At 43.7% G+C, this 27,906-nt stretch overlaps 1 protein-coding gene across 1 annotated transcript; it reads right to left on the bottom strand.

Annotated features, from left to right (window-relative positions):
- Positions 1–973: 973 nt before the first annotated feature.
- Positions 974–27,906, bottom strand: LRP10 (LDL receptor related protein 10). The gene is made up of 7 exons (XM_070729649.1): positions 27,550–27,906; positions 24,174–24,212; positions 19,923–20,055; positions 15,256–15,440; positions 9,124–9,979; positions 7,265–7,394; positions 974–5,128 (listed from the first exon to the last, which is right to left on the bottom strand). The coding sequence occupies exons 1-7, from the start codon at positions 27,620–27,622 to the stop codon at positions 4,571–4,573; spliced, it is 1,974 nt and encodes a 657-aa protein (XP_070585750.1). The 5' UTR covers positions 27,623–27,906; the 3' UTR covers positions 974–4,570.

The raw sequence follows: 27,906 nt of genomic DNA, 5'->3' as shown, positions 1-27,906 counted from the left end.
GTAAAATAGAAAATACAATAGGTAATGGAATAGAATGGAGAGAATAGAATAGAATGGATAGGAGATGAGGCGAGATGAGAGGAAAGAGAAAATAGAGAATAGAATGGAATGGAGATGAGATGAAAGGAAAAAGAAAATAGAATAGAAAGGAATGTAACGGAAAGGGGGGGGATAGAAAATAGAATAGAGAATAGAATAGAATGGAGGAGAGAGAATGGCAGAGAATACAGAAAAAAGAGAACAGAACAGAACATGGGAATAGGATAGCATAGGGTAGAATAGGATAGAATAGAATTGAGAGGAGAGAGAAAATAGAATAGGGAATAGACAAAGAGAATAATGTAGAATAGAACAAAAGAATTGGGACCTTGGAGGTCTTCTAGCCCAACCCCCTGCTCAGGCAGGAAACCCTACAGCAGTGATGGCGAACCTTTTCCCCCTCGGGTGCCAAAAGCGCATGTGTGTGCAGTATTGTGCCTGTCTGTGTGCCCACACCCATAATTCAATCTTTCCCATGTGCCCCACCCCCCTGTGCATACATACACAATTGCCCTGCACTGCCCTACCCCCCCGCGCATGCATGCACGACCTCCCTCCCCCACTCCCCCATTTTCCAACTTCTGAAAGGCCCGGGAGGCCCATTTTTTGCCCTCCCCAGGTTCCAGAGGCCTCCTTGGAACCTGGAGGCCTCCAGAGGCTGAAAACATCCTCCCAGAGCCACCACGTGAGACAAATCAGCTGTCCAGAGCGCACATGCGCACTGCAGCTGAGCTAGGACCACGGCTCAGATATGGTTCCGCGTGCCACCGGTGCCATCACGTGACATAGGTTCGCCATCACGTGACATAGGTTCGCCATCACGACCCTATAGCATTTCAGACAACTGTCTTTCCCATCTTTTCTTAAAACCTGCCAGTTTTTAAATAGATAAATAAAGGAATTAAAAGAAAAATAAATAAACCGCACCAAAGGAGACAGGAAAAAAAATTGCTTTATTCTAATAATTCAAAACATTTCTTTTGGGGGAGGGGCAGGGGGAAAAGCTCATAGCAAAATTGTAAAGGCAACAGCAGGTGAAATTACACACCAAACAGCCCTCGGTTAGTGGTCACAGTTCAAGAACGAAAAAGATATAGTGCAAATACTTGTTACTTCTCCCCCCTCCCCCTGGTTACCCGCACTCCATTTGGAAAACAAACACAGGATGACTCGGGCTTCGATTCAGTGGTTTCTTAACTACCCCCGCCAACCAAAGAGACAGCACATCCATAGAAAGATACGAATTTATACATGTTAACGGAGAGAAAGACACGCATGAGGAATTTGGCGCTCTGTTGAGTAAAATTGGGATACCCGGTCGATCGTCAACGAAGAACAGAATCAAATCGCAGTTTGGAAGGGGCTTTCGAGGTCTTCTAGCCCAACCCCTCACTCAGGCAGCGAACAAGCCCAGGGTTTAAAATAAAACCTTCTTTAAAAAAAAAAAAAAACCTGCAGCATTTGGGCCATTTCTAGTGGCAAGCTGTTCCATTGGTTAATTGTCCTCATGGTTAGGAAGTGTCTCCTTCATTCGAGTTTACTTCTCTCCCTTGATGAGTTTTCATCCATTGCCTCTTGTCCATCCTTTAGAGGCTTCGGACAATAATTTGACCCCCTCTCTTCTTTGTGGCAGCCCCTGAAATACCGGAAGATGTTATCATGTCACCTCAAGTCCTTGTTGTCATCAAACTAGACATACCCCATTCCTGCAGCCATTCTTTAAACAGTGTTTCCCCGAAAATAAAACCCTTATATTTTTTTTGAACCCTGAAATAAGCATTTGGCCTTATTGCCATCTACTAAAAAGCCTGGTTTGGCTTATTATTAGAGGATGCCTTATTTTGGCGGGAAACAGGGTATGTTTTAGCCTCAAGTGCCCTAATCTTCTTTGCTGCTCTTCTCTGCACTCTTTCAAGACCCTCAACTATTTTTTTTACACCCTAGCAACCAAAACAATATTAATTCATCTGTTTGTCTCCTGACCCTCAAATGTTTATTTTTTCCCTCAGGATAATCAACCCAAGTTGAATTTTACGGACATCAATTCCAGACATAGCCCTGAGAACCAGCATAGATAGTCCTTGATTTACCACAGTTCTAGTGACCTGAAAAAAGTGACTTACGACCATCCCCACCCCCAGTTATATCCTTGCCATGGTGACCTGACTAAAATTGAGACGGCTCGTATTTGAGGCGGTCGCGGTGCTCCAAGGTCACATGGTTTTTGGCGATCTCGAGATGAGCAAAGTTTGCTTAACTACTCTGTCACTAACTTGATAATTCCAAGGGGTTCACTTGAGAACGGTGGCAAGAACAGTCAAAACCACTTGACTCATGCCTCACTTAACAACAGGAATTCTGGGCTCCAGTCATAAGCTGAGGATCACCCGTCGCGTACTGCATTTTTCTCAAAAATTTCTACTTAGCCCTCTTGGGAAAAATCACGGTACAATTGACAATTTTTCCTCTCTTTTTTTGCCTCAAGCTTGTATTTGTTTGCATTCTGTACTCTTTATAAGGATAAATAAAACGACCGGGCAGAGAACCAGCACAGATTTTAAGGGGGGGGGGAGTTTCTCCCCCGCTTTTTTCTCTTCCTCTTGCCTAAAATACGATTAAAATCCAGGCACTGCTTTGTTTTTGTTTTAATTAAAAAAAATTCAGATAGTATTTAGAAGGATGGAGTTGAATCCTGTCAGGGTAAACAAAGTTGAAATAGTTTGTTTTCTAAAAACATCTAATTGGTTAATGTGGATTTTTATAGATTTAATCTCAACCAAGATCCATATGTTGGATTATAGGCAGTCCTCTACATATGATGGTTCATTTAGTGGACTGTTCAGTTAAAACAGCCCTGAAAAAATTGTGTTTTTTTCTTCGTACTTATGACCGCGGTAGCATCCCCTTAGTCACGTGATTAAAATTCTGATTTTGTAACTGTGGTAAGAAAGGTCATAATACGGGGTCAAAATTCACTTAACAACACAGATTATTGGCTCGATTGCGGTCGTAAGTTGAGGACTACCTATGTTTTTCCGCCACCGACCACTTCATCCCTTTTTTAGGTTGCATGCCAGAATTGTTTTGGAGAATTCTGGATTTGAAATCTTGGAAAAAAAAACAGTGAGGGGAAAAACCACCATTGTCTCACTTCATTGATGGGAAAGAAATCATAATCTCATTTAAGAACACTTTTAAAAGAATCTAAGAACAATTTTGTAATAACTGAAGGCAAAAACAACCTTGGTTTTTTATTTAAGCCTTTTTTCCCTCTACAACTTCCACTTCGTGTTTATTTCAGAGTAACTGGATGTATATTTTGCCTCACGTTTGTCAATAAATTTTAAGATGGGTGGATTTCAAATCCCAGAATTGCACCCATCTTCAAAGTTGAAAAGCATTGCTTTGCAGAAAATAATAGGCAATTAAAACCACTAAATTTGTAACCAATCACCACTCTTTTTTCAAAAAAGTCTTTTTCTCCTTCATACAAAATTTGGCTTATTTACAGTTGTTTGGACATACCATGTGCAAAATTTCTTTTTTTTTCTCTATTGGCTATGCTTTGAAAAAATAATTTACTTACAAAAGATTTATCAACAAAAGATTTGCAAGTTAAATGCCAGCTTTCTTTTTTTCTTCAACTTTAATTTTGCAAATTTAGGATTCCCTTCCATGGAATGCAAAAAAATGAACAATTGGCTAGCAAAAAAGTTTGCACTGTAAAATGTAATTTGCAAAAAAAATAAAATAAATTCCAGTAGAATTATAATATATATGTATTTTTAAATAAATTTTAAATAAATCTTCATTTGCGATACATGATGGACGATTGGAAGGTCAAATTGCCGCCAAAAAAAAAAAAATTACTGCTGAGAATTTGTCTTCACGTTGCTAAAAGTTTATTTATTTATTTATTAGATTTGTATGCCGCCCCTCTCCGTAGACTCGTATTTCTTCTGGATTGTATCTTCGCTTCCTTCCTTTTTTTATTCAGGCAAATAACTGGAGTGTTTCTCCAAAGAACATATTTTATTCTTTTCCTCCACCTCCTCCTCCTCCTCATTTTCTAAGAAGAAATTTTAAAATGCCAAGCACATATGTACTTCGATAGGTTTCAGCACGAGCTCCCCCTTCAGGGCCAAAGGCATCTAAAACCTCTCTTGTGAATTATTGTGCTTGAGAACACAAATAGCGATTTCAGAAGAGAAGAAATTCTCTCTTACAAATTGAGATTGAAGGAGCCAAGAACATTTTCCATCTGGCGAACCACAAAGAAATTTCTGGAATCAGAAAAGGGAACTGACTTCAAAGGCCAAATGAAACCCATCCCTGATTATCAAAACGTCCACAAAAAAGAAGAATTTTTTTTAAAAAAAAGAATTGATTTTTTTTCTCCAAGGATTTTGCTCATTTTTGAGTGGGGATAAATGTGGAAGGATCTGCGTGGCGGGGGGGAAAAAATAAGCTTGACTGTCCGTTGTCGGTCGCTGGTGACAAATTTTCTGAAGGCCACGTTCAGCCAAATTTCTCAAGTCAGAAGAGGTTCATCGTCGGCATTCCAGTTCTCAAAGTTATTGAGTTGTGGATCGGTGAGAGGGACTAGAAGCACTTCATCTTCATCGTCAGGAGATGGAGTTGTGTTCCGGTCCTCTCCAGCTTCCGCAGAGCAGGTGGGCGTGGGGGAGAAAAGCCGGACACGGAGGCTGTGCATGACCCCCGTAAACCGTGGAGTGGGCCGCGGGATGTGACGATCCGACGTGGGTTCCACAGGGATCGGTGGGACCTTGACGGGAAGAGGCGGCGGTTGCTCTTCTGGAACTAGGGAAGAAGCATCTCCATCCCCACGAGATGGCTCAACGAGGTCATTGGGCCCGGAAGATGAGTTAGGGATGACGGTGGAAGCCGTAGTAGAAGATGAAGCAGGGGAGGCCGGGTGACGGAGTAGCCCCAATCGGCGCATGCGTCTTGTCAAACGTCGTACAAAGCGGCTCTGATGGGGACGACGGCCCCCACTGGCCTCCGCGGGGCTAGCTGGGTCCCGTCGCAAGAGATGCAAGAGAGACCGCAAATTTCCCAGGACCGAATTCTGAAAAGAGAACCCAGAAAAAAGTTAGATTTATGGCTTCACAAGCTCACAGTTTGGAGAAGGCTGAACTTGAGAATTGTCCCGTGAACTACAGCTAGTCCTCCTTTTACAACATTTTTATTTGAAATCATAACGACCCTGAAAAAAGCGATCTACGACCGTTTTCACAATTACCACGGTTGCATCTCTATGATCACGCAATCAAAATTCACACACTTGACCCCTGGTTCATAGTTATGACAGATGCAATAACCTGGGGGCCATGAGATCCCCATTTTGTGGCCTTGTGGCAAGCAAAGTCAATGGGGGGAAAAACCTAAATTCATTTAACAGCCGTGTTACTAAGTTAACATCTGCAGCGATTCAATTAACTCTTGTGGTCCGCCAGCGGTCTGCAGAGATAGCAGCAGAGTCAGACAGTGAGGAGGCTGGGGAGGAACCCAGGCCAGATCTGGAGTCTGGAGAAGGCTCGGTGCCAGAGGCAGGAATCCAGCCAGGGCTATTTGGGAGGATCATCTTAGGTACCTTTGGGTGGGGTATGTGATTGGCGGTTAAGTGAAGACTACCTGCACATCTTGCTTCTCGGACATAATTTTCGTGGAAGGACATGCCCCCAATGAAGATGTTAGAGCAGTGATGGCAAACCTTTTTTGGTTCATGTGCCAAAAGGGTGTGTGTGCGTGTGCTAGCACACATGCACGTGCCCAGATCCATGCATGCACACTCAGGTGCTTTCTTCTGTGTATGTGCACAACCCCTCACCTCCATGCATGCGCAGGCCTCACTAAAGCCTGGGACGCTGAAAAAATGGCCAAACAGGCAAACTGGAAGTTTGGAAAAACAGACTTCTGGTTTGCCCGTTGTGCTAAAACTTTCTGAAGCCTCCAGAGGGAGAAATGGTCTTCCCCAAAGCTGAAAATCAGCTGCATAATAATAATAATAATAATAATAATAATAATAATAATAATAATAATAATAATAATTATTATTATTATTATTAATTAGATTTGTATGCCGCCCCTCTCCGAAGACTCGGGGCGGCTCACAACAACGTGAGCATATGTATGTGTGCTGGAGCTGACATAGGGCAATGCCTCATGTTTATTTATTTTATTTATTATTTAGATTTGTATGCCACCCCTCTCCGCAGACTCGGAGCAGCTCACAACAAAATAAAACAATTCATAACAAATCTAAATTATAGTTTAAAATATTAAAAAAAACCATTTACTAAACAAACATACATACAAACATACCATTCATAAATTGTATATGCCCGGGGGAAATGTCTCAGTTCCCCCATGCCTGACAACAAAGGTGGGTTCTAAGGAGCTTACGAAAGGCAAGGAGAGTAGGGGCAGTTCTAATCTCTGGGGGGAGTTGGTTCCAGAGGGCCAGGGCCGCCACAGAGAAGGCTCTTCCCCTGGGGCCCGCCAACCGACATTGTTTAGTTGACGGGACCCGGAGAAGACCAACTCTGTGGGACCTAATCGGTCGCTGGGATTCGTGCGGCAGAAGGCGGTCTCGGAGATATTCTGGTCCAATGCCATGAAGGGCTTTAAAGGTCATAACCAACACTTTGAATTGTGACCGGAAATTGATCGGCAACCAATGCAGACTGCATTCTGCACGATCTGGAGTTTCCGAACACTTTTCAAAGGTAGCCCCATGTAGAGAGCATTACAGTAGTCGAACCCCGAGGTGATGAGGGCATGAGTGACTGTGAGCAGTGAGTCCCGGTCCAGATAGGGCTGCAACTGGTGCACCAGGTGAACCTGGGCAAACGCCCCCCTGTTCTTTGAATGGCTCCACGTGCCACCTGTGCAGACTAGATGGACCATGAGTTCTTTTTCTGCCATCAAACTTCTATGTTTCTATCACAGCGTTAGAGCGTTCTTTGACAACTGCAGGAAATCAGGATAAGAAATTAAGGAAAGAGGAGGAGAAGGGAAGAACCGATGGTATTCCGAGTCTCCAAACATGGCAACTTTAAGACCTGAGGACTTCAACTCCCAGAATTCCCTAGCCAACATGGTGGGCCGAAGAAATCTGGGAGTTGGAAGTCTCCAAGTCCATTTTGCGAGACCTCTCTGGTCATCTTGAGGAAAGCTAGCAAAGAGCGGTGGGCTCACTCACCTGATTTGGATGGTCAACTGGGAACCCTTCTACTGGAGGAATAACCCCGCGAGCGATGAGCTGCCCATAAGAGGGCGGAGCCTGGCGCTGAACCAGCTGGGCCTCCATCCGGGACATAGGTGCTAAGACCCTAAAGGAGGGAGAAATGAGAGAATGATAACCCTTGCCCCGTTGAATGAAAAAAAATAGCATATATTTTTCCCATTTCCCCTAGTTTCCTCCAGTAGGAGAAGACAACTCTGCACTTGTTGGACCCTTCATTCTCACTGGGTTGGTACGTTCAAATATATAAATCTTGGGAGGACCTTTATTATTGTCTACAGCAGCGTTTCCCAACCGGTGTGCCGCGGCACACTAGTGTGCCGCGAGACACTGTCAGGTGTGCCGTGAAGCTAGGACCTAGAGAAGCTCCAGCTGGGCGGGGCGCTGCCGGTGCCGGACCACCGTATCCGGCGTTTTCCTGCTGTGCCCCAAAGAAGGAAGGCGGGAAAAAGGAGGCAGGGGCGGGGAGGTGTGGCAGTAGGAGTAAAGGGAGCCGCGGCCGCCCCTGCCTCCCCACGGTGCCTCCGGCCAAACGCGCCCCTGGCTTCTTCGCCCTGCCCCATTGCCCGCCCGATCCACCCACTCTCCTCCGCCACCATCGCCTCCTGTCTTGGGGCGCGATCTGCCCCCTCTCCTCCACCGCTGCCTCCTGCCTTGGGGCGAGCAATCCGGGAGTCCGGGACTGTGTGGCTTTGCGCCATGAAGAGAAAACGGCCGACTTTTCCCTGCTGCCGTTTTCTCTTCATGGCGCAAAGCCACAGAGTCCCAGACTCCCGGATCGCTCGCTTCTCCGGTCAGCAAAGCCATCTGCCCAAGAAAGCACCGCGCATTGAAAAAGCGTGATGCTTTTCCGGGCAGCCGGCTTGCTGGCCGGAGATGCGAGCGATCTGGGAGTCCGGGACTGTGTGGCTTTGTGCCATGAAGAGAAAACGGCAGCAGGGAAAAGTCGGCAGGGCTAACGGGAGGCGGCGCGTGGCCGGGCGCTGGGGAAGTCTGGGAGGGCGAGGGGCTCCGGCTCTCTCTCTCTGTTTCTTTTTCTCTCTGTTGCCGGCGTAGTGAACGAGAGAGAAAGAGAGAGAGAGAAAAAGGAGGGGAGAGAATCAGAGAGAAAGAAAGCAAGAGAAAGAGAGGGAAAGAAAGCAAGAGAGAGAAAGAGAGGGGGGAAGGAGGGAGAGGGAAAGACATAGAGGGAGGGAAGGAGGGAGAGAGAAAGAGAGCAAAAAAGAGAGAAAGAAAGAAAAAGGGATGGAGAGAAAGAAGGGAAGGAAGGAAGAAAGAGAAAGAGGGAGGGAGAAATAGAGTGAAATGGAGGAAGAGATTTTTTTTTGTCCAAACTTTTCTTTAGCCCCCCCCCCCCCGCCCCTCCTTCAGTGTTCCCCAGAATTTTGAAAATATGAATAATGTGCCGCGGCTCAAAAAAGGTTGGGAAACACTGGTCTACAGCTGTCTCAACAACCTTAAAATGCATGGACTTCAAATGACGATTTCTACAATTGTCTAGAGCGGCTTTAACAATGTTACGATGCATGGACTTCAATTCCTAGGATTCTCCAGTAGGCTTCAGGAAGGAAGAATTCTGGGAGTTGAAGTCCACATTTCTTTAAATTGCCAAGATTGGGTAACATGAAACAGTGCCCTGGGAGTCAGCCTTCATCACCAGGACACAACTCTCTCCCCCATCTGCCCATTGGATACAGGTCCGTCCTCTCAATATTGGCCCCTCTAGCGCATCAACTCTACCCCCGTCCTTCTTTCCAGCCACTACACCTCTCAAAGTCCCACCCTTTACCTTCCACCCTCCCCAGCTGGCCCCTCACCCAAATTCATGGCTTCGGAGTGCATACAGACGGCACGTGCAACCCAGCGCGATGACCAAAAGGAGACCGCACACCAGGCTGCCAATGACAGCTGCTGTCACCACCTTGCGGGGTAGGATGTAGGAGCAATCCGCCTCGTCTGAGGTATCGATGCAGTCTGCCTGCCCGTCGCACACCCAGCTCTCGTAGATACAGCGGCCGTCCCTGCACCGGAAGTTCCCAGGCTGGCAGGAGTAACAATGCCGTTCATCGGCAGCGTCTGCACAAAACGTTTGATAGTTGCAACGGTCGGCAGCGCTATAACAGATGGTGTTTCCAGAGTCTCGTCCTCCGCAGGGATAGTGCCCCGGCAGGCAGCCTTGGCAACCGTCCTCGTCGGCGCCATTGGCACAATCCCAGTTCCCGTCACAGCGCTCAGTGGTACTGTAACATGTGGCACCTTCGCCACTGTCTCCTCCGCAGGGGAAGTTCCACGGCACACAAAATCCTTGTACTTGGTATGTGGCGTTGAAGCCCCGTCCTTTGGTCCCCGGCGCCGCCTGATAGACGACCCATGCCCGGCTAGATGGGGAGTCCACCAACACAATCTTGTTGTTGCTGGTAAAATCCAAGTTGCGCAGCAGATGAGGACGAACTGGGCCACCAGGCGGACCATCGTACACCCGGAGGGAGTCCCCGATATCTAAGTTAAGGACCGTGAAGCTAAGGACAAGGGGACGGCTGTCGTGGGCATCCAGGACCCACTGGCAATGCGCAGCACCCAGGTGTGAGTCTGAGCTGAAGCCCGGAGAATAAATCACCCCATAGAAGTCATCCAAGGTCTGGTTGCATGACACAACAGGCTGCGTTCTAGGTTCTAAAGCAGAGAAAGATTAAAAACCATATTAAGTCACTTTGTTCACTGGTGTTGTAACACTGAACTGTCCCTAAATGGATTTTTGTATGTTGAACGACAACCCGTTACTCAGCTGCTTTCAAACTCATCAAATTTGGTACTCGACGCATTTTGATGTGACAATTCCCCCCCGGTACTCAACGTTTGTTCGGTATTCAATGCACAAAGTAATACTGTCGGCGTCGGCTGTCTTATGACTCACTACATCAGGGGTATCAAACACACGACGGCACGACATCATGAGACATCGCGCAACTTCCTCCTTACTAAACCAGGAGTGGGTGTGGCCAGTGCACGACTCCTCTGCTCCATGGGCTGCAAGTTTGACACCCTCTGCACTACATCATTCCTTACGGGAAAAAACTGTTTTGCTCCACATTGGTTTTGATACCATTCGCTCCGCTTGGAGCCAATTCATACACTTCACTTCCTCCTGGAGCCATCAGTACTACGGTATCCAGGGAACCCTCATATTTACTGACCCCTCAGATCCTGGACACAAATTGTTTCAACTCCTACCCTCAAAATGTCGCTACAGAGCACTGCACACCAAGACAACTAGACACAAGAACAGTTTTTTTCCGAACGCCATCGCTCTACTAAACAAATAATTCCCTCAACACTGTCAGACTTTTTACTAAATCTGCACTTCTATTCTACTAGTTTTTCTCATCATTCCTATCACCCATTTCCTCCCATGTTGACTGTATGGCTGTAACTTGTTGCTTATATCCTAAGATTTTTATTAATATTGTTTCTTCATTGCTTATTTGACCCCTATGACAATCATGAAGTGTTGTACCACATGATTCTTGACAAATGTATCTTTTTCTTTTATGTACGCTGAGAGCATATGCACCAAGACATATTCCTTGGGTGTCCAATCACACTTGGCCAATAAAAATTCTATTCTATTCTCATTTAGTAACCACAATTAGGACTGGTGATATGGCTGTTAAGCAAAGCGGTCTCCAAGCGAAACTGTGACAGGGCTTACAATCTTTCTTCAGCTTTCCTCCACTTTCAAGACCCATAAATGGAAGGGTCGGTTGCATAGGTTTTTATCACTGTCATAATGCTCACTAAACATAGAAACATAGAAGACTGATGGCAGAAAAAGACCTTATGGTCCATCTAGTCTGCCCTTATACTATTTTGTGTATTTTATCTTAGGATGGATATATGTTTATCCCAGGCATGTTTAAATTCAGTTACTGTGGATTTACCAACCACATCTGCTGGAAGTTTGTTCCAAGGATCTACTACTCTTTCAGTGAAATAATATTTTCTCACATTGCTTTTGATCTTTCCCCCAATTAACTTCAGGTTGTGTCCCCTTGTTCTTGTGTTCACTTTCCTATTAAAAACACTTCCCTCCTGAATCTTATTTAACCCTTTAACATATTTAAATGTTTCTATCATGTCCCCCCTTTTCCTTCTGTCCTCCAGACTATACAGATTGAGTTCATTAAGTCTTTCCTGATACGTTTTATGCTTAAGACCTTCCACCATTCTTGTAGCCCATCTTTGGACCCATTCAATTTTGTCAATATCTTTTCGTAAGTGAGGTCTCCAGAACTGAATGCAGTATTCCAAATGTGGTCTCACCAGCGCTCTATATAAGGGGATCACAATCTCCCTCTTCCTGCTTGTTATACCTCTAGCTATGCAGACAAGCATCCTACTTGCTTTTCCTACTGCCCGACCACACTGCTCACCCATTTTGAGACTGTCAGAAATCACTACCCCTAAATCCTTCTCTTCTGAAGTTTTTGCTAACACAGAACTGCCAATGCAATACTCAGATTGAGGATTCCTTTTCCCCAAGTGCATTATTTTACATTTGGAAACATTAAATTGCAGTTTCCATTGCTTTGACCATTTATCTAGTAAAGCTAAATCATTTACCATATTACAGACCCCTCCAGGAATATCAACCCTATTGCACACTTTAGAGTCATCATCAAATAGGCAAACCTTCCCTACCAAACCTTCCCTTATGTCACTCACAAACATATTAAAAAGAATAGGACCCAGAACAGACCCTTGTGGCACACCGCTTGTAACCTGTCTCTGCTCAGAATACTCGCCATTAACAATAACTCTCTGATGTCTATGCTTCAGCCAGCTTGAAATCCACTAAACGAATCTGTCACTAAATGAGGACATTTATGACCATCAAACATTCCCTAATGGTTATGTGGTCAAAATTTGGGTGCCTGGCAACAAGAATGATTGCACGGCAATTCTAGTGTCATGGAGTTACATGATCACTTTCCTAGCCAGCTTCTGAGAAGCTAGGCCAATGACGAAAACCGGATTCACTTAACAGCCTTGTGATTCATTTAACAAAAGTACTGATTCATTCAGCAACCGTAACAAACAAACAAACAAACAAACAAAAAGCTGTCAAATCAGGCAGGACTCCCTTATCAACCACCTGGTTTAGCAGTGGAAATTCTGCTCCCCACTGTGGTCGTTAAATTGAGGACTACACGTACTGCCAGTTGTGGCCCTATCTGGACCAGGAGTCACTGCTCAGTCACTCATGCCCTCATCACCTCGAGGCTCAACTACTGTAACGCTCTCTACATGGGGCTACCTTTGAGGAGTGTTCGGAAACTTCAGGTCATGCAGAATGCAGCTGCGAGAGCAATCATGGGCTTCCCTAAATATGCCCATGTCACACCAACACTCCGCAGTCTGCATTGGTTGCCGATCAGTTTCCGGTCACAATTCAAAGTGTTGGTTATGACCTATAAAGCCCTTCATGGCACCGGACCAGATTATCTCCGGGACCGCCTTCTGCCACACGAATCCCAGCGACCAGTTAGGTCCCACAGAGTGGGCCTTCTCTGGGTCCCGTCAACTAAACAATGCCGTTTGGCGGTACCCAGGGGAAGAGCCTTCTCTGTGGCGGCCCCAGCCCTCTGGAACCAACTCCCCCCAGAGATTAGAATAGCCCTCACCTTCCTCACCTTTCGTAAGCTCCTTAAAACCCACCTCTGCCGTCAGGCATGGGGGAACTGAGATATTCTTTCCCCCTAGGCTTCTACAATTTATGCATGGTATGTTTGTATGTATGATTGGTTTTATAACAAGGGTTTTTAGCTGTTTTTAGTATTGGATTGTCACATGCTGTTTTTACTACTGTTGTTAGCCGCCCCGAGTTCACGGAGAGGGGCGGCATACAAATCCAATAAATGAATGAATGAATAAATAAATCCTCGACATACAACAATAACGCAGCCTCAAATTTCTGGTTGTTAAGTGAGGCATTTGTTAAAGCCAATTTTGCTCCATTTTACGACCTTTCTTGCCGCAGTGGGAAAGCAAATTGCTTCAGTTGTTAAGTCATTCATCCGGTTGTTAAGTGAAACTGGTTAACACACGGACTTCGTTGTTCAGAAGATCGTAAGAGGGGATCACCCAACACACAAACCCGGGATACTGCAACCATCATACGTATGAACCAGTTGCCAACAATCTGAATTTTGATCCGATAACCATGGGGATGAAACAAACTTAAATAGGGTTATAGGAGAGTTGAAGGGAAGAGGGATAACTAAGATAGAACAGTTATATGAGAAGGATGGCAGGCCAAGTAGAAACCGTATAGAATGGTGGTTAGGTAAGGGAAGATGGCTACAAATAAATACAATATGTAAATATCTCAATGAAAGGGAGAATAAAGAAGTAGTATTGAGGGAGGAGACAGGGTTAGAGAAAATAATAAGAGAAAAAGATGAGGGTATAAAGGTGCAAGCAACCAATATATATAAGTTGCTAGTGCAGTCAGACGGGGACACGATTCAAGGATTGACTAAATGGTGACAAAATGAGATACAAGTAGAGGTATAAGAGATGGAAAATACAGTAGAAAATATAAGGAAAATTAAGAATACAAGAATTAGGGAAATGAGAAGGAAAATATTACATAAGTGGTATTATACTCCCGTTCAACTTGCACACTTTCAGCAGAAGGTCAGGGGTAATTGTTGGCACGGGTGTCAAGATAAAGGAGTGTTTATGCATATATTTTGGGAATGCCCAATAGTGCAGGAATTTTGGCAAAAAATGCAAGAGGACATTAATAGAATGTTAAATATACAATGGACAATCACTAAGGAAATGGCAGTATTAGTTAAAAGCAATGTGATGGCAGAATTTAGAGAAATAAAACAAGCAGCATTAGAAAGCGCTCAGGCGGTAATAGTTTTGGGTTGGAAGGATGCGACAAAATGGACAATGCAAAATTGATATAGGTACATGGTGGACCATATTCAATTTGAAATTATGGATAAAAGGATAAATTTGGATAATGAAACTGATTTGAGACAACTGATGGGATCAACTGATGGGATGGTGGGACAAGGTAAGCCCTTCATGGCATCGGACCAGAATACCTCCGGGATTGCCTTCTGCCGCATGAATCCCAGCGACCGGTTAGGTCCCACAGAGTTGGCCTTCTCCGGGTCCCGTCGACTAAACAATGTCGTTTAGCGGGACCCAGGAGAAGAGCCTTCTCTGTGGCGGCCCCGACCCTCTGGAACCAGCTCCCCCCGGAGATTAGAACTGCCCCCACCCTCCTTGCCTTTCGTCTAGTTCTTAAGACCCATCTCTGCCGTCAGGCATGGGGGAATTCACACATCTCACCCGGGCCTATACAGTTTATACATGGAATGTTTGTGTGTGTGTGTTTGCTTTTAATAATGGGGTTTTTAGTGTTTTTTAAATTATTAGATATGTTTTTTACATTGTTCTTGTTATTGTTGTGAGCCGCCCCGAGTCTACGGAGAGGGGCGGCATACAAATCGAATAAAAAACTAAAAAAATAAAATAAAATAAATAAATATATGACGAGTAGAATTCAAGACCAAGCTACAAGAAATAAATTGGAATCACTCTATAATATGTAAATAGATATATTGCTCTTGGGTCAAAGTGGGTTATATAAGAAACACCCCCGATTTGGTGGTGGAGAATGTGTGTGTGTCTGGGTGGTGGGCACTTTTCACTATGCACTGTTTTATGTTGTGTGTATATTAAACTTGTTAAAAATCAATAAAAATAAATTTAAAAAAAAACATGGGGACGCGGGCAAACGTTATAAGTCACATTCCTCAGTGCCGTTCTGACTTTGAATGGTCACTAAACGAACTGTCATAACTCGAGGACTAGCTGTATAATCTTGTCTCGGGGTTTTAAACTCAGGGACCCCTTAGTTCCAGGCTTACCTCTTTCGTATTTCAGCAGAAATCTGTTCCTTGCCCCAAATTTCCAACTGTAAGTCAAAGAAACGTTGCCTCCTTTTATGCGGATTGATTCTGGCGTTGTGTAACCACACAATTTCCTGGATGGTTGATTGGGTGCACGGATTATCAGCATTTCCGACCCGCAGGAAAGAAAGAAGTGCTGGAACCTGGGGGAATAAAAAAGCCCAGAGATTCAAATCGGGTTGATTTTTCTAGGTCAGGGGTCAGCAACCCACGGCTCTGGGGCCGCATGTGGCTTTTTCACCCTCTGCTGCGGCTCCGTCATTCAAAACAGGCATCACAACTACCAATGTGCTACATCCACTGACATGCAATTTATCAAGCTTTTCAACCCCAGATGGGCCAACCATGGGTAAATCCAAGAAAAGAATTGTTTCAGAAGAAAACAGAATCTTTAATTCAACTAGAGGTGAAACTCGAAAAATTAGAATATCATGCACACATTCATTTATTTCAGTAATGCAACTTAAAAGGTGAAACTTAATATATGAGAGATATTCATAACGTGCAAGGCAAGCCCTACATGGTATCGGACCAGAATACCTCCGAGACCACCTTCTGCCCCACGAATCCCAGCGGCCGATTAGGTCCCACAGAGTTGGCCTTCTCCAGGTCCAATTGACTAAACAATGTCGTCTGGCGGGACCCAGGGGGAGAGCCTTCTCTGTGGCGGCCCTGGTACCAACTCCCCCCAGAGATTAGAACTGCCCCCACCCTCTTCGCCTTTCGCAAGTTATTAAAAACTCATCTTTGTCGCCAGACATGGGGAAACTAACACACACCCCAATTGTCAAGGCTGGTGTATGGTTTGATTTGATTGTGTGATTATTTTATTTTATTATAAGGGTTTTAAATTGCATTTTAAAATTGGATTTGTACACCGTTTATGTAGTTGTGAGCCGCCCCGAGTCCTCGGAGAGAGGCGGCATATAAATCTAATAAATCTAATAAATTATTATTATTATTATTATTATTATTATTATTATTATTATTATTATTATTATGATAGTTGAAGTCGTGATTTGTTATAATTGTGATGATTATGGGGTACAGCCCATGAAAAACCCAAATCCCCCATCTCAGGAAATTAGAATTTACATGCAATCAATAAAAAAAGAATTGTTCCTCGAACAACATCGGACTTCTGAAAAGTATAAGCATACATGAAACCGCTGGGTGAGATCATCCAGAGGCATGGGGTGAGGTATCATCAGTACACAGCTGATACCCAGTTGTACATCTCCACCCCATGTCCAGTCAACGAAGCAGTGGAAGTGATGTACCGGTGCCTGGAGGCTGTTGGGGTCTGGATGGGTGTCCACAGACTCAAACTCAACCCGGATAAGACGGAGTGGCTGTGAGTTCTGCCTCCCAAGGACACCTCCATCTGTCCATCCATAACCCCGGAGGGGGGATTACTGACCCCCTCAGAGAGGGTACGCAACTGAGGCGTCCTCTTCAATCCACAGCTCACATTAGAGAACAATCTTTCAGCTGTGGCGAGGGGGGCGTTTGCCCAGGTTCACCTGGTGCAGCAGTTGCGGCCCTATTTGGATCGGGACTCACTACTCACAGTCACTCATGCCCTCATCACCTCGACTACTGCAATGCTCTCTACATGGGGCTACCTTTAAAAAGTGTTCGGAAACTTCAGATCGTGCAGAATGCAGCTGCGAGAGCAATCATGGGCTTTCCAAAGTATGCCCATGTTACACCAACACTCCGCAGTCTGCACTGGTTGCTGATCAATTTCCGGTCACCATTCAAACTGTTGGTTTTGACCTATAAAGCCCTTCATGGCACCGGACCAGAATATCTCCGGGACCACCTTCTGCCGCATGAATCCCAGCGACCGATTAGGTCCCACAGAGTGGGCCTTCTCCGGGTCCCGTCGACTAAACAATGTCGTCTGGCAGGTCCCAGGGGAAGAGCCTCCTCTGTGGCGGCCCCGACCCTCTGGAACCAGTTCCCCCCTGAGATTAGAATTGCCCCCACCCTCCTTGCCTTTCGTAAACTCCTTAAAACTCATCTCTGCCATCATGCATGGGGAAACTGAAATAACTTCCCCAGGCCTATATTGTTTATGTATGGTGTGTTGTGTGCATATTTTTAAATTATGGGTTTTTAGTTTAAATTATTAGATTTGTATTACATTGTTTTGCCACTATTGTTGTGAGCCGTCCCGAGTCTACAGAGAGGGGCGGCATATAAATTTAATAAATAATAATAATAATAATAATAATAATAATAATAATAATAATAATATATTTACTCAGTACTTGGTTTGCGGCCCTTTCTGCAGCATATTGCCTAAATGTGGTGTGGCATGGGCGCTATCAGCCTGTAACATTTCTGAGATGTTATGGAAGACCAGGATGCTTCAATAGTGGCCTTCAAGCTCTTGTACATTGTTCCGTGCCATGTCTCTCATCTTTCTCTTGGCAATGCGCCCTAGATTCTCTATGGGTTTCAGATCAGACGGGTGTACTGGCCAATCAAGGACAGTACAGCTCTTGAAGCAGGTTTTGGTGCTTTGGGCAGTGTGGGCAGGTGCTAAGTCCTGCTGGAAAATTTAAGTCACCATCCCCATCAAGCTCGTAGGCGGATGGAAGCATGGAGCGCTCCAAAATCTCCCGGTAGGCGGCTGCAATGACCCTGGACTTAAATGAAGAAGAGTGGGCGAATACCAGCAGATGACATGGCTCCCCAAATCAACACAGACTGTGGAAACGTGACACTGGACCTCAAGCATCAAGTGTGCATCTCCATTCTTCCTCCATACTCTGGGCCCTTGGTTTCCAAATGAGATGCAAAAGTTTCCACAGTCTGTGTTGATTTGTCATCTGCTGGAGTTGGTCCACTGTGTTACATTAAGTCCAAGGGATGGTGACTTAAATTTTCCAGTAGGACTTAGCACCTGCCCACACTGCCCAAAGCTCCAAAACCTGCTTCTGGCAAATAATTTTTTATATTTTTTTTCTCTCCAATCACAGGACAGTAAAAATTATAACAACAGCATCAAATTGTTTTACAGTAAATCAATTTCAGGAAGTTATAGAATACAACGCTACCATCTTCACTTTTGACATCTGAATAGAAATAGCTGCCCAATTTTTTAATGCTATAGAAATATACTATTAGCTAAGACCCCATTTAAGCTGTTCCAAATTCTAGCATCTCACACTGAATAGGCTGAAATGTTTAAAATCTCTCCGAATCGCTTCCCTATCAATTGTAATTGCTGCAAGAGGGGCCAAAATGAAGTACTGAGTACGTACATATGCATGCCTATACTGTCCGATATTGTTCTATGTACAATCCTTTCATTACTGATTTCATGTAATATTCTAATTTTCTGAGATGGGGAATTAGGGGATTTCATGCGCTGTACCCCATAATCATCACAATTATTACAAATCAGGGCATGAACTATCTTACCTTGCATGTTATCAATATCTCTCACATATTAAGTTTCTCCTTTTAAATTACATTACTGAAATAAATGAACGTTTGCATGATATTCTAATTTTTCGAGTTTCACCTCTAGTTTTGTGGCCATTCAGAAAATAATCAGGCACGGGAAGAGTTTTGTGGCCTCTGTGTACCTCTACTTAAGAACTTAATTCGTTCCGTGACCAGGTTCTTAAGTAGCAACGTTCTTAAGTAGAAGCAATTTTTCCCATAGGAATCAATGTAAAAGCAAATAATGCATGCAAACTCATTAGGAAAGAAATAAAAGCTCAGAATTTGGGTGGGAGGGGGAGGAGGAAGAAGAGGAGGAGGACAGTCACTGCCGAAGGAAGGTGAGGGGAATCAAAAAAATCCAAAACTTTAAGGCTTTTTAAAAAAAAAGGGACTCTGAGGCGGCGAAGAGGAGCATACGCCTCCTATACACCCGGCGCGAGGCTGCCTCTCAAATACTGCCTCCCGTACACTGGCTGCTGCTGCTGCTACCTGCTTCCTCTTCCTTCCCATGCTGAAGGGCTTCCCTCTCCTCTCACTCGCCCGCTTTGTAGCTGGCGCCTTTCCTTCGCTGTGGTGACTCCTCAGCTGCCCAGAGCAAAGGGAGTGTTTCTTTTCTCTGGGTGCTGGCAAAGGTTTACTCCCTGTCTAAGCACCCCGAGAAAGGAAAATGCTTCATTCGCTCTGGACCGCCAAAGCCTCCTTAAGCGCCACCAAAAGGCTCCTCTGACTGCCCAGATGGCCGGGATTAAAGGGGGAATGGCAGGAAACTGGCCAGGCCTTTGTGCCGCTCTCAAATTTCCTGGGAAATTTTTCCGGGCTCAGGTTCTTAAGTATAAAATGGATCTTAAATAGAGGCAAAAAAATATTGTACCCCCAATTCTTAACTAGAAAAGGTCTAAGTAGAGGCGTTCTTAAGTAGAGGTATCACTCTATTTTCTTTTCTGTGGGAAACTGGTACAAATGGCTCTTAAGATTGCCAACCCCCGGACTAGAAGACCTCCAATGTCTCTTCCAATTTTCTTTCCCAGAATTCCTCAGTTGGCCATACGGTAGAGGAATTCTGGGAGTTGAAGTCCACACCTCTTAAAGTCACAATGTTTTTTGGGGGAAAAAACCCTACTGCTTTCAATCCTGTAATATTAATTGTAAACTCTGTTGCTCACCCAATGTAGATGATATCGTCTGGGCCACCCACGATCACCCAGGAACAGCTGTTGGAAGTCATCACACGGCCTGAAGGGCTACGGATTTGACCTTGCAGTTCTCTCCGGACATCGGGATAACCTGGACAAGCAGCTGCCAAGGCAGAGAAAGAAAGTCAAGAAAACGTCAAGACAGCCTCTGCCTTGTAAGGCAGAGAATTAACTTCTAGGCCAAGGATAGGCAAAGTTGGCTCTTATATGACTTGTGGACTTCAATTCCCAGAATTCCTGAGACACTCAGGTTAGCTCAGGAATTCTGGGAGTTGAAGTCCATGTGTCATAGAAGAGCCAACTTTACCTACCCCTGTATCTAGGCCACAGGATCTCATCCTTTCAGCTTTGTACCAGGGAAGTGTTATATGTTTTTTTTCCTGTGGCCTAGAAGCTAAGTCTCTGCCTTACAAGGCAGAAGCTGCAGGATCAAATCCCAGTGAGGGTATGGCTAGCTGATGAGAGGAAACAACCTTGAAATAGATCTATACTAGTCTCCCGTCATTTTTAATTGAGCAAAAATAGGTTACACATACAGAATATATACTGCTCAAAAAAATAAAGGGAACACTCAAAATAACACATCCTAGATCTGAATGAATGAAATATTCTCATTGAATACTTTGTTCTGTACAAGGTTGGATGTGCACAACAGCATGTGAAATGGATTGTCAATCAGTGTTGCTTCCAGTCTGATCTCACAGAAGTTTGATTTATTTGGAGTTATATTGTGTTGTTTAAGTGTTCCCTTAATTTTTTTGAGCAGTGTAGCTTGTTAGCTATGAAAAAATTAATTAACTGCCTTGAATGTGGCCCTGGGTTGGTCCGAGAGGCAAAAGGAAGCATTAAGCTTCTCCCATATTTGGGTATGCCAGGGTGATTCGACAGAAACACACACACACACACACACACACACACACACACACTCATAGAAACATGGAAGATTGACGGCAGAAAAAGACCTCCTGGCCCATCTAGTCTGCCTTTATACTATTTCCTTTATTTTATCTTAGGATGCATATATGTTTATCCCGGGCATGTTTCAATTCAGTTCCTGTGGACTTACCAACCACGTCTGCTGGAAGTTTGTTCCAAGCATTATCCTCTCACTTTGTGCATTTTCCTCTCTGTCTCCCAAAACAATACCCATAACGCCTCTCTGCCCCAACCTGGATACTTTCCTTGGGCGCAATCCTCAATACAGGTTCTCCCTGTGTTTACCGACTGTTCAAAACAAGCGACTTACGACTGTTTTTCACACTTACAACCATTGCTCCCTACTACCTAGTCCCCCTGATCAAAATGCAGACGCCTGGCAACTGACAATTTAAAACCGGAAATGTTCTTTTTGGGAATATTCTGTACGAAATATACAAGAGAGAAAAAATATTTAACACTACACATAATCACAGCAGCCAGGATAGTATATGCCCAGAATTGGAAAACTGATAATATATCCATATCCATTATAGTGATCAGGAAGGTACTAGAACATTCTGAGATGTGTAAATTGACAAAAAGAGGACACTGAATTTTATGAACTATGGAATAAAATGTATAGCTAGTTGAAACAAAATCCAAATTTTAAAATCTGGTTATAAAATAAAGCCTAATTATGGTAAATCCATAACTGTTCATACTCTCTCTTTCTCAATCTTGGAAAATTAAATGAACAATATAATAAAATAAGACAAAAATTATAGACACCAAAAATATGTCAAGAGAATAATTAATTGCATAGATAGCTTTAAATATGTAACGTTCTGGAAAAAGCTGTAAAAGTGATTATTTACTCATTGTTTTTGTTTTCAACGTTTGTATTATCGTACTTGTATGTATATTTTTGTTTATTTGTTGGTTTTGTTTGTTGGTCGGTTATATGTTTTTAATGTTAAAATTTAATTATTTTTTTAAAAAAATCCAGACCCTTGGCAACCGACTCATATTTATTTTGGTTGCAGTGTCCCAGGGTCACATGACCCTCTTTTACAACCATCCGACAAGCAAAGTCAACGGGAAACAGGATTTTCTTAATGGCCATGTTACTCATGTAATAACTGCGGTGATTCACTTAGCAAATGTGGAAAGGAAAGTTGTTAAACGAGACAAAATTCACTTAATACATTTTTTCACTAAGCAGCGTCAATTTTTTGGGTCACAAAACAAATTCTTAATTTTCATTTTTAAAACAACGACGCCTCGGTGTCCTCCAGGTTCTCTTGATTATACAAACAGCCCTTGACTGCAACTTACGACTGCAATTCAGCCCCAACTTGGGGGAATTGAGATCTCCCTCAGGCCTATATTGTTTATGCATGGTATGTTTGTGTGTATGTCTGGTTTTTTAAATATTAGATTTGTTGTACATTGTTTTTTGTTATTGCTGAGAGCCGCCTCAAGTCTGTAGAGAGGGGCGGCATACAAATCTAATTAATAATAATAGTAATAGTAATAGTAATAATAATAATAATAATAATAATAATAATAATAATAATAATAGACATGATGCTGTGGCACCGATGATCCACTGGAACTTGTGCTGGAACTACCATTTACCAGTGGCAAAGAACTGGTGGCATCATAAGCCCGAAAAAGTGGTCGAAAATGAGCAAGCAAAACTACTGTGGGACTTCCGACTTCAGACTGACCGAATTCTGAAGCATAACACACCAGACATTGTGATCGTGGAGAAAAAGAAAGTAGGGATCATCGACATCGCAATCCCAGGGGATAGCAGAATTGAGGAGAAGCAGCTAGAGAAATTAGTGAAATACGAAGATCTAAAAATCGAGCTGCAACGACTCTGGCATAAACCAGTGAAAGTGGTCCCAGTGGTACTTGGCACGCTGGGCGCAGTGCCAAAGAATCTCAGCGGACATTTGAAAACCATCGGAATTGACAAAATCTCCATCTGTCAATTGCAAAAGGCCGCTTTACTGGGATCGGCAAACATAATTCGCCACTACATCACGCAGTCCTAGGTGCTTGGCAAGCGCCCGACTGGTGATGAAATACGAAATCCAACATAGTGATCTCGTTTGCTGTGTTGTATTGACATAATAATAATAATAATCATAATAATAATAATAAGAAGAAGAAGAAGAAGAAGAAGAAGAAAATATTATGAGAAAATATTATTTTACTGAAAGAGTAGTAGATGCTTGGAACAAACTTCCAGCAGACGTGGTAGATAAATCCACAGTCACTGAATTTAAACATGCCTGGGATAAACATATATCCACTGTAAGATAAAATACAGGAAATAGTATAAGGGCAGACTAGATGGACCATGAGGTCTTTTTCTGCCGTCAGAGTTCTATGTTTCTATAATAATAATAATAATAATAATAATAATAACAACAACAACAACAACAACAACAACAACAACAACTTTCTGACACTTAGCAAGACGGTTGTGAAGTGAGTTTTGTCCCATTTTAGGACCTTTTCTTGCCACAATCGTTTAAGTGGATCGTCGCAATTGGGAAGTAAAGTCACCCAGTTGTTAAGGGAATCTGATTTCTCTGTTGATTTGGCTCGTCAGAAGGTCGAAAAAAGGGGATCGCATAACACACACACACAGATGAGGCAATGGTCATAAATATAATTTGGTTACCAAATGTTGGAATATTGATCACATGACCCTGCGAACGCGGCAACGGTTATAAAGTGGAAAAGTCGCTTTCCCTAGAAATAGCTTTATTTTGTTAATCTTATAGGTAATAATTATATAAAAACAAAAATTCTTCTTTTCATTCGAATTATTAAGTTGATTTTATAAGTTATGAGTGAATTCTTTTTCTGTACTAGAAAGATTTCTTTAAAAAGTGGGGTAATTGTAAACCCAAATAGATGTTAAATGTATGTATGTCTTTTTTATGGAAAACTTAATAAAGATATTTTTTTAAAAAAGAGGAAAAGTTGCTTTTTCTCAGGGCTGTCGTAACGTCAAACCGTCACTAAATGAATGAAGTTGAGGCCTAGCTTGGAAAATGCACAACCTCCTACTAGCTAACTTTTATTTTTAATTGATTTTATTATAATTCTTTTATTTTATTGTTATGTGCCTGCCAGAGTTCAGAAGCAGCAAACGAATTTAATCCACAACTGTAAGTTTATATAAATTTATAGAATACATTTTGATATAATTTATTCTTATATAAAAACAAGAATAAATTATTACTGTTAACCTGGTTCCCTCCTTACTACGGACTTACTCACCCATACGTGAGGGGCTACTTTCCACGGCCTGAATGACACCTAAGAGAAAGGAAAACAAAATGAATTAAATTTTAGACCGGTATTATTTCTCGATGTCGGCCATGATAAGTTGGGTGGACTTCACTTCCCAGAATTCCCTAGTCAGCCATCCTGGTTGGGGGAATTCTGAGAGCTGAAGTCCACCCGACTTAAAATGGCTGACAAACACTATTCTAGATCTGCTTCTCTCCCCACCCCCTTATATTTCACACAGGCCCTTATGAACTTTCAAATCATGATTTGAGCTCATGATTTGATATTACATCTCCAAAATTTTCTTTGCAGTCATTCCAAAGTTGCTTGGTTATTCCCTTTGCCTTATATTTCTTTTCAACCAGATAGCCTAGTCTCCAAGGGCGAGATTTCTCAGTGGTCTCCTTTCCCTAAGATATTTTCTAATGGTTTAAAAATCTCTTTGCTGAAAATCAACTAGGTGGGCTCACTTAAATCAAGGTACAATCTTCAAGGTTTGCTCTGTTGCTGTGTTTTCCCCACTCAGATCTATTTATTTTCTTGGCTGTTTTCATGTTTTCCTCCTAGGAATCAAGACCATGTGAAGCATTAATACCACTTTATAAGGTCTTGGGAAGGTCACCATTAAAATACAGACATCCAGTTTCAGTCACCAGAGTTTTAAAAAGATGTTGAGATTCTAGAAAGAGTGCGGAGAAGAGCAACAAAAATGATTAGAGGACTGGAGGCTAAAACATGAAGAACGGTTGCAGGAACTGGATATATCTAGTTTAATGAAAACGAGAGACATCATATCAATATTCCAATATTTGGGGGGCTACCACAAAGAAGACAGAATCAAATTATTCTCCAAAGCACTTCAGGGTAGAACAAGAAGCAATGGGTGGAAACTAACCAAGGGGAGAAGCAACCTAAAATGAAGGAGAGATTTCCTGACAGTGAGAATAGTTAACCAGTGGAATAGCTTGCCTCCAGAAATTGTGGGTTCTCCATTGCAGGAAGGTTTTAAGAAAGGATTGGACAACCATTTGTCTGAAATAGTATAGAGTTTCCTACCTGAGGAGTGGGTTGGACTAGAACAGGGGTCAGTCACCCATAGCCCTGGAGTTGCATGTGGCTCTTTCATCTCTCTGCTGCGGCTCTGTCACTCAAAATAGGCACCACAACTGCCAATGTGCGACACTCACCGACACACAATTTATTATTAAGTTTTCCCTGGTAGGCCACCCATGGATAAATCCAAGAAAAGAACAGTTTCAGAAGAAAATGGAATATTTAATTCAACTATATATGCTAGTTTTGTGGCCGCTCAGGAAATAGTCAAGAATGTTAAGTGTTTTGTGGCTCCCGGTGTTTTCTTTTCTGTGGGAGACATATCCAAATGGCTTCCTGAGTGTTTAAAAGTTGCCGACCCCCAGAATGGAAGGCCTCCAAAGTCCCTTTCCAACTCTGTTATTCTATTATTGTGCTATCCAATTCACAATACAGTACATATTAGTTACATTCAGATTTGGAGAGGGGGAATTTTATGCCCCATTTTTCTTAGCGTCAGGGTTGGACAGCTGAGTGGGGGAAATGGACCACCAGGAGAAAGAGAAAAAAAGGATCACTTTATTCAGTTTTGGTCACAACATTATAAAAAAAAGAAGCTGAGACTCCGGAAAGAGTGCAGAGAAGACCAACCAAGATGATTAGGGGAGTGGAGGCTAAAACATAGAGGAACAATTGCAGGAAGTGGGCAAGGCTAGTCCAGTGTTTCCCAACCTTGGCAACTTGAAGATAGCTGGACTTCAACTCCCAGAATTCCCCAGCCACCGTGGGAAACACTGGGCTAGCCTAGTGAAGAGAAGAACCAGGGGAGACATGATAGCTGTCTTCTATTATTTGAGGGGATGCTCCAGAGAGGAGGGGCTCAAGCTATTTTCCAAGGCACATGAAAGCCAGAGAAGTAATAATGGATGGAAACTGATCAAAGAGAGATTCAACCTGTAAATAAAGAGGAATTGCCTACAGTGAGAACAATCCACCCATGGAACAGAAGTTGCCTTTGGATGTTGGGGGAGTTTCATCCCTGGAGGCTTTCAAGAAGAGACTGGACTGAAATGGTGTAGGGTAGCGGTCCCCAAACTACAGCCCGTGGGCCACATGCGGCCCACTGAGGCCATTTATCCGGCCCGCCGGTGAGTGACAAGAGCACAAGGAAAAGAGAGAAAGAAAGAAAAGGGAAAGAGAGGGAGGGAAGGAGAAGTGGAGAGGAATGAAGGAGGGAAGGAAGGAAAGAGAAATGGAGGGAACAAGGAAGGAGGGAAGGAAGGAAAGACGGAAGGAAGGAAGGATGAAATGAATGGAGGGATAGAGGAAGGAAGGACTGTTTTTTTGGGGGTATTTTTTTTAAATTTTTCTCTCAACATACATTCAAACAACACAGTGTACCATCTAATTTTCCATGAATAAAATGCAGTATTTTGTTAGTAACTAATATCAATCATCAAAAAGTTGCAAGTTTTTTTTTCTAATTTTGTCATCCAGTTACATTCATTTTTTTAAATTAAATTTCCTCCTTAATGTTCCTTCAAAAAGTGCAACACCAATTATATTTCTAACTTATTAACTATTATGAATTTCATATATGAATTTCAAACCTTCTCCCCCCTCTAAATAGCACATTCCCATTTTGTTTTTTTACTTTAAAACAAGGTATGTGTAGTGTGCATAGGAATTTGTTCATAGTTTTTTTTTTATAGTCCGGCCCTCCAACAGTCCGAGGGACAGTGAACTGGCCCCCTGTGTAAAAGGTTTGGGGACCCCTGGTGTAGGGTCACCTGTTCGGGTGGAGAGGAGTTGGATCTACAAGGTCCCTCCCAACCGTCTTAATTTATTGGAGATTCAAGGAAAGGCGGAGGCCGCTGTTGCTTCGCAAGCCAAAACAAACTGCAAACCCGGAAGCCTCTCGCTTTAAGAAGGAGGTCGATCTGCCTTCCCAACTCCTGACCTTCGTTGCTTACTTTGGAGAATCAAGGGAAAGGCAGGGAGGCCCCACTCAAGAGGTTATATTTCCTCTGCAACATCACCCAGATCGAGGGGAGGAAAAGGGTGGGGGGAAGAAAAGGAAAGCGAGTGCCCCCCCTCCCTAAAGCTGATCCATCAACTCCTATCACACCGGGAAGCGTAGGAAGTGAAGGGGGAATGCGGGCTATCAAGGAGGATTGTGTAGAATGAACGGGAATTGTGGGGAATTAAGAAAAATTGTGGTGAATCAAGGAGAATTGCGGGGAATGGAGGATTGTGGGAAATGGAAGGGGGACCGTGGGAATGAACGAGAATCGTGGGAAGCGGGGGATGGAAAATGGGGGTTCGCTCTCACCTAGCAGTAGCCCCACCAGAACGACGTAGGGGGCACTCCTCCTTTTGCCCCGGAGGGGCTGTCGGGCGCCCATGGCCCTCCGATTCGGAAAGGAGGCGGCGGCTGTTGCTGCTGCTCTTCGAAAGGAGGGGTTTCCCCGGCCGGCCGGCCGGGTGGGTAGGTGGGTTGCTCGGTTTCCTCGAGCTCCCCCCCTCCTCTTCCTCGGCGCTTCTTCTTCTCAATCGCTCATCCCCGGCTTGCGCTCGCCTCCGCCGGCTGCGTTGGGCGCTGGAGGTTCCACCGGGAGGGGGTCTTTTTTCTCCTCCGGGCGCCGTCGGGGAAACTTTGTTTCCTTTCTGGCGCTTCCGGGCTTTGGGC

This window comes from Erythrolamprus reginae, chromosome Z (genome assembly GCF_031021105.1).
Source record: "Erythrolamprus reginae isolate rEryReg1 chromosome Z, rEryReg1.hap1, whole genome shotgun sequence".
In the NCBI taxonomy this organism is placed as follows: Eukaryota; Metazoa; Chordata; class Lepidosauria; order Squamata; family Dipsadidae; genus Erythrolamprus; species Erythrolamprus reginae.
The sequence above is the reverse complement of the archived record's forward strand: the minus strand, read 5'-3'. Positions and strand labels throughout refer to the sequence as shown.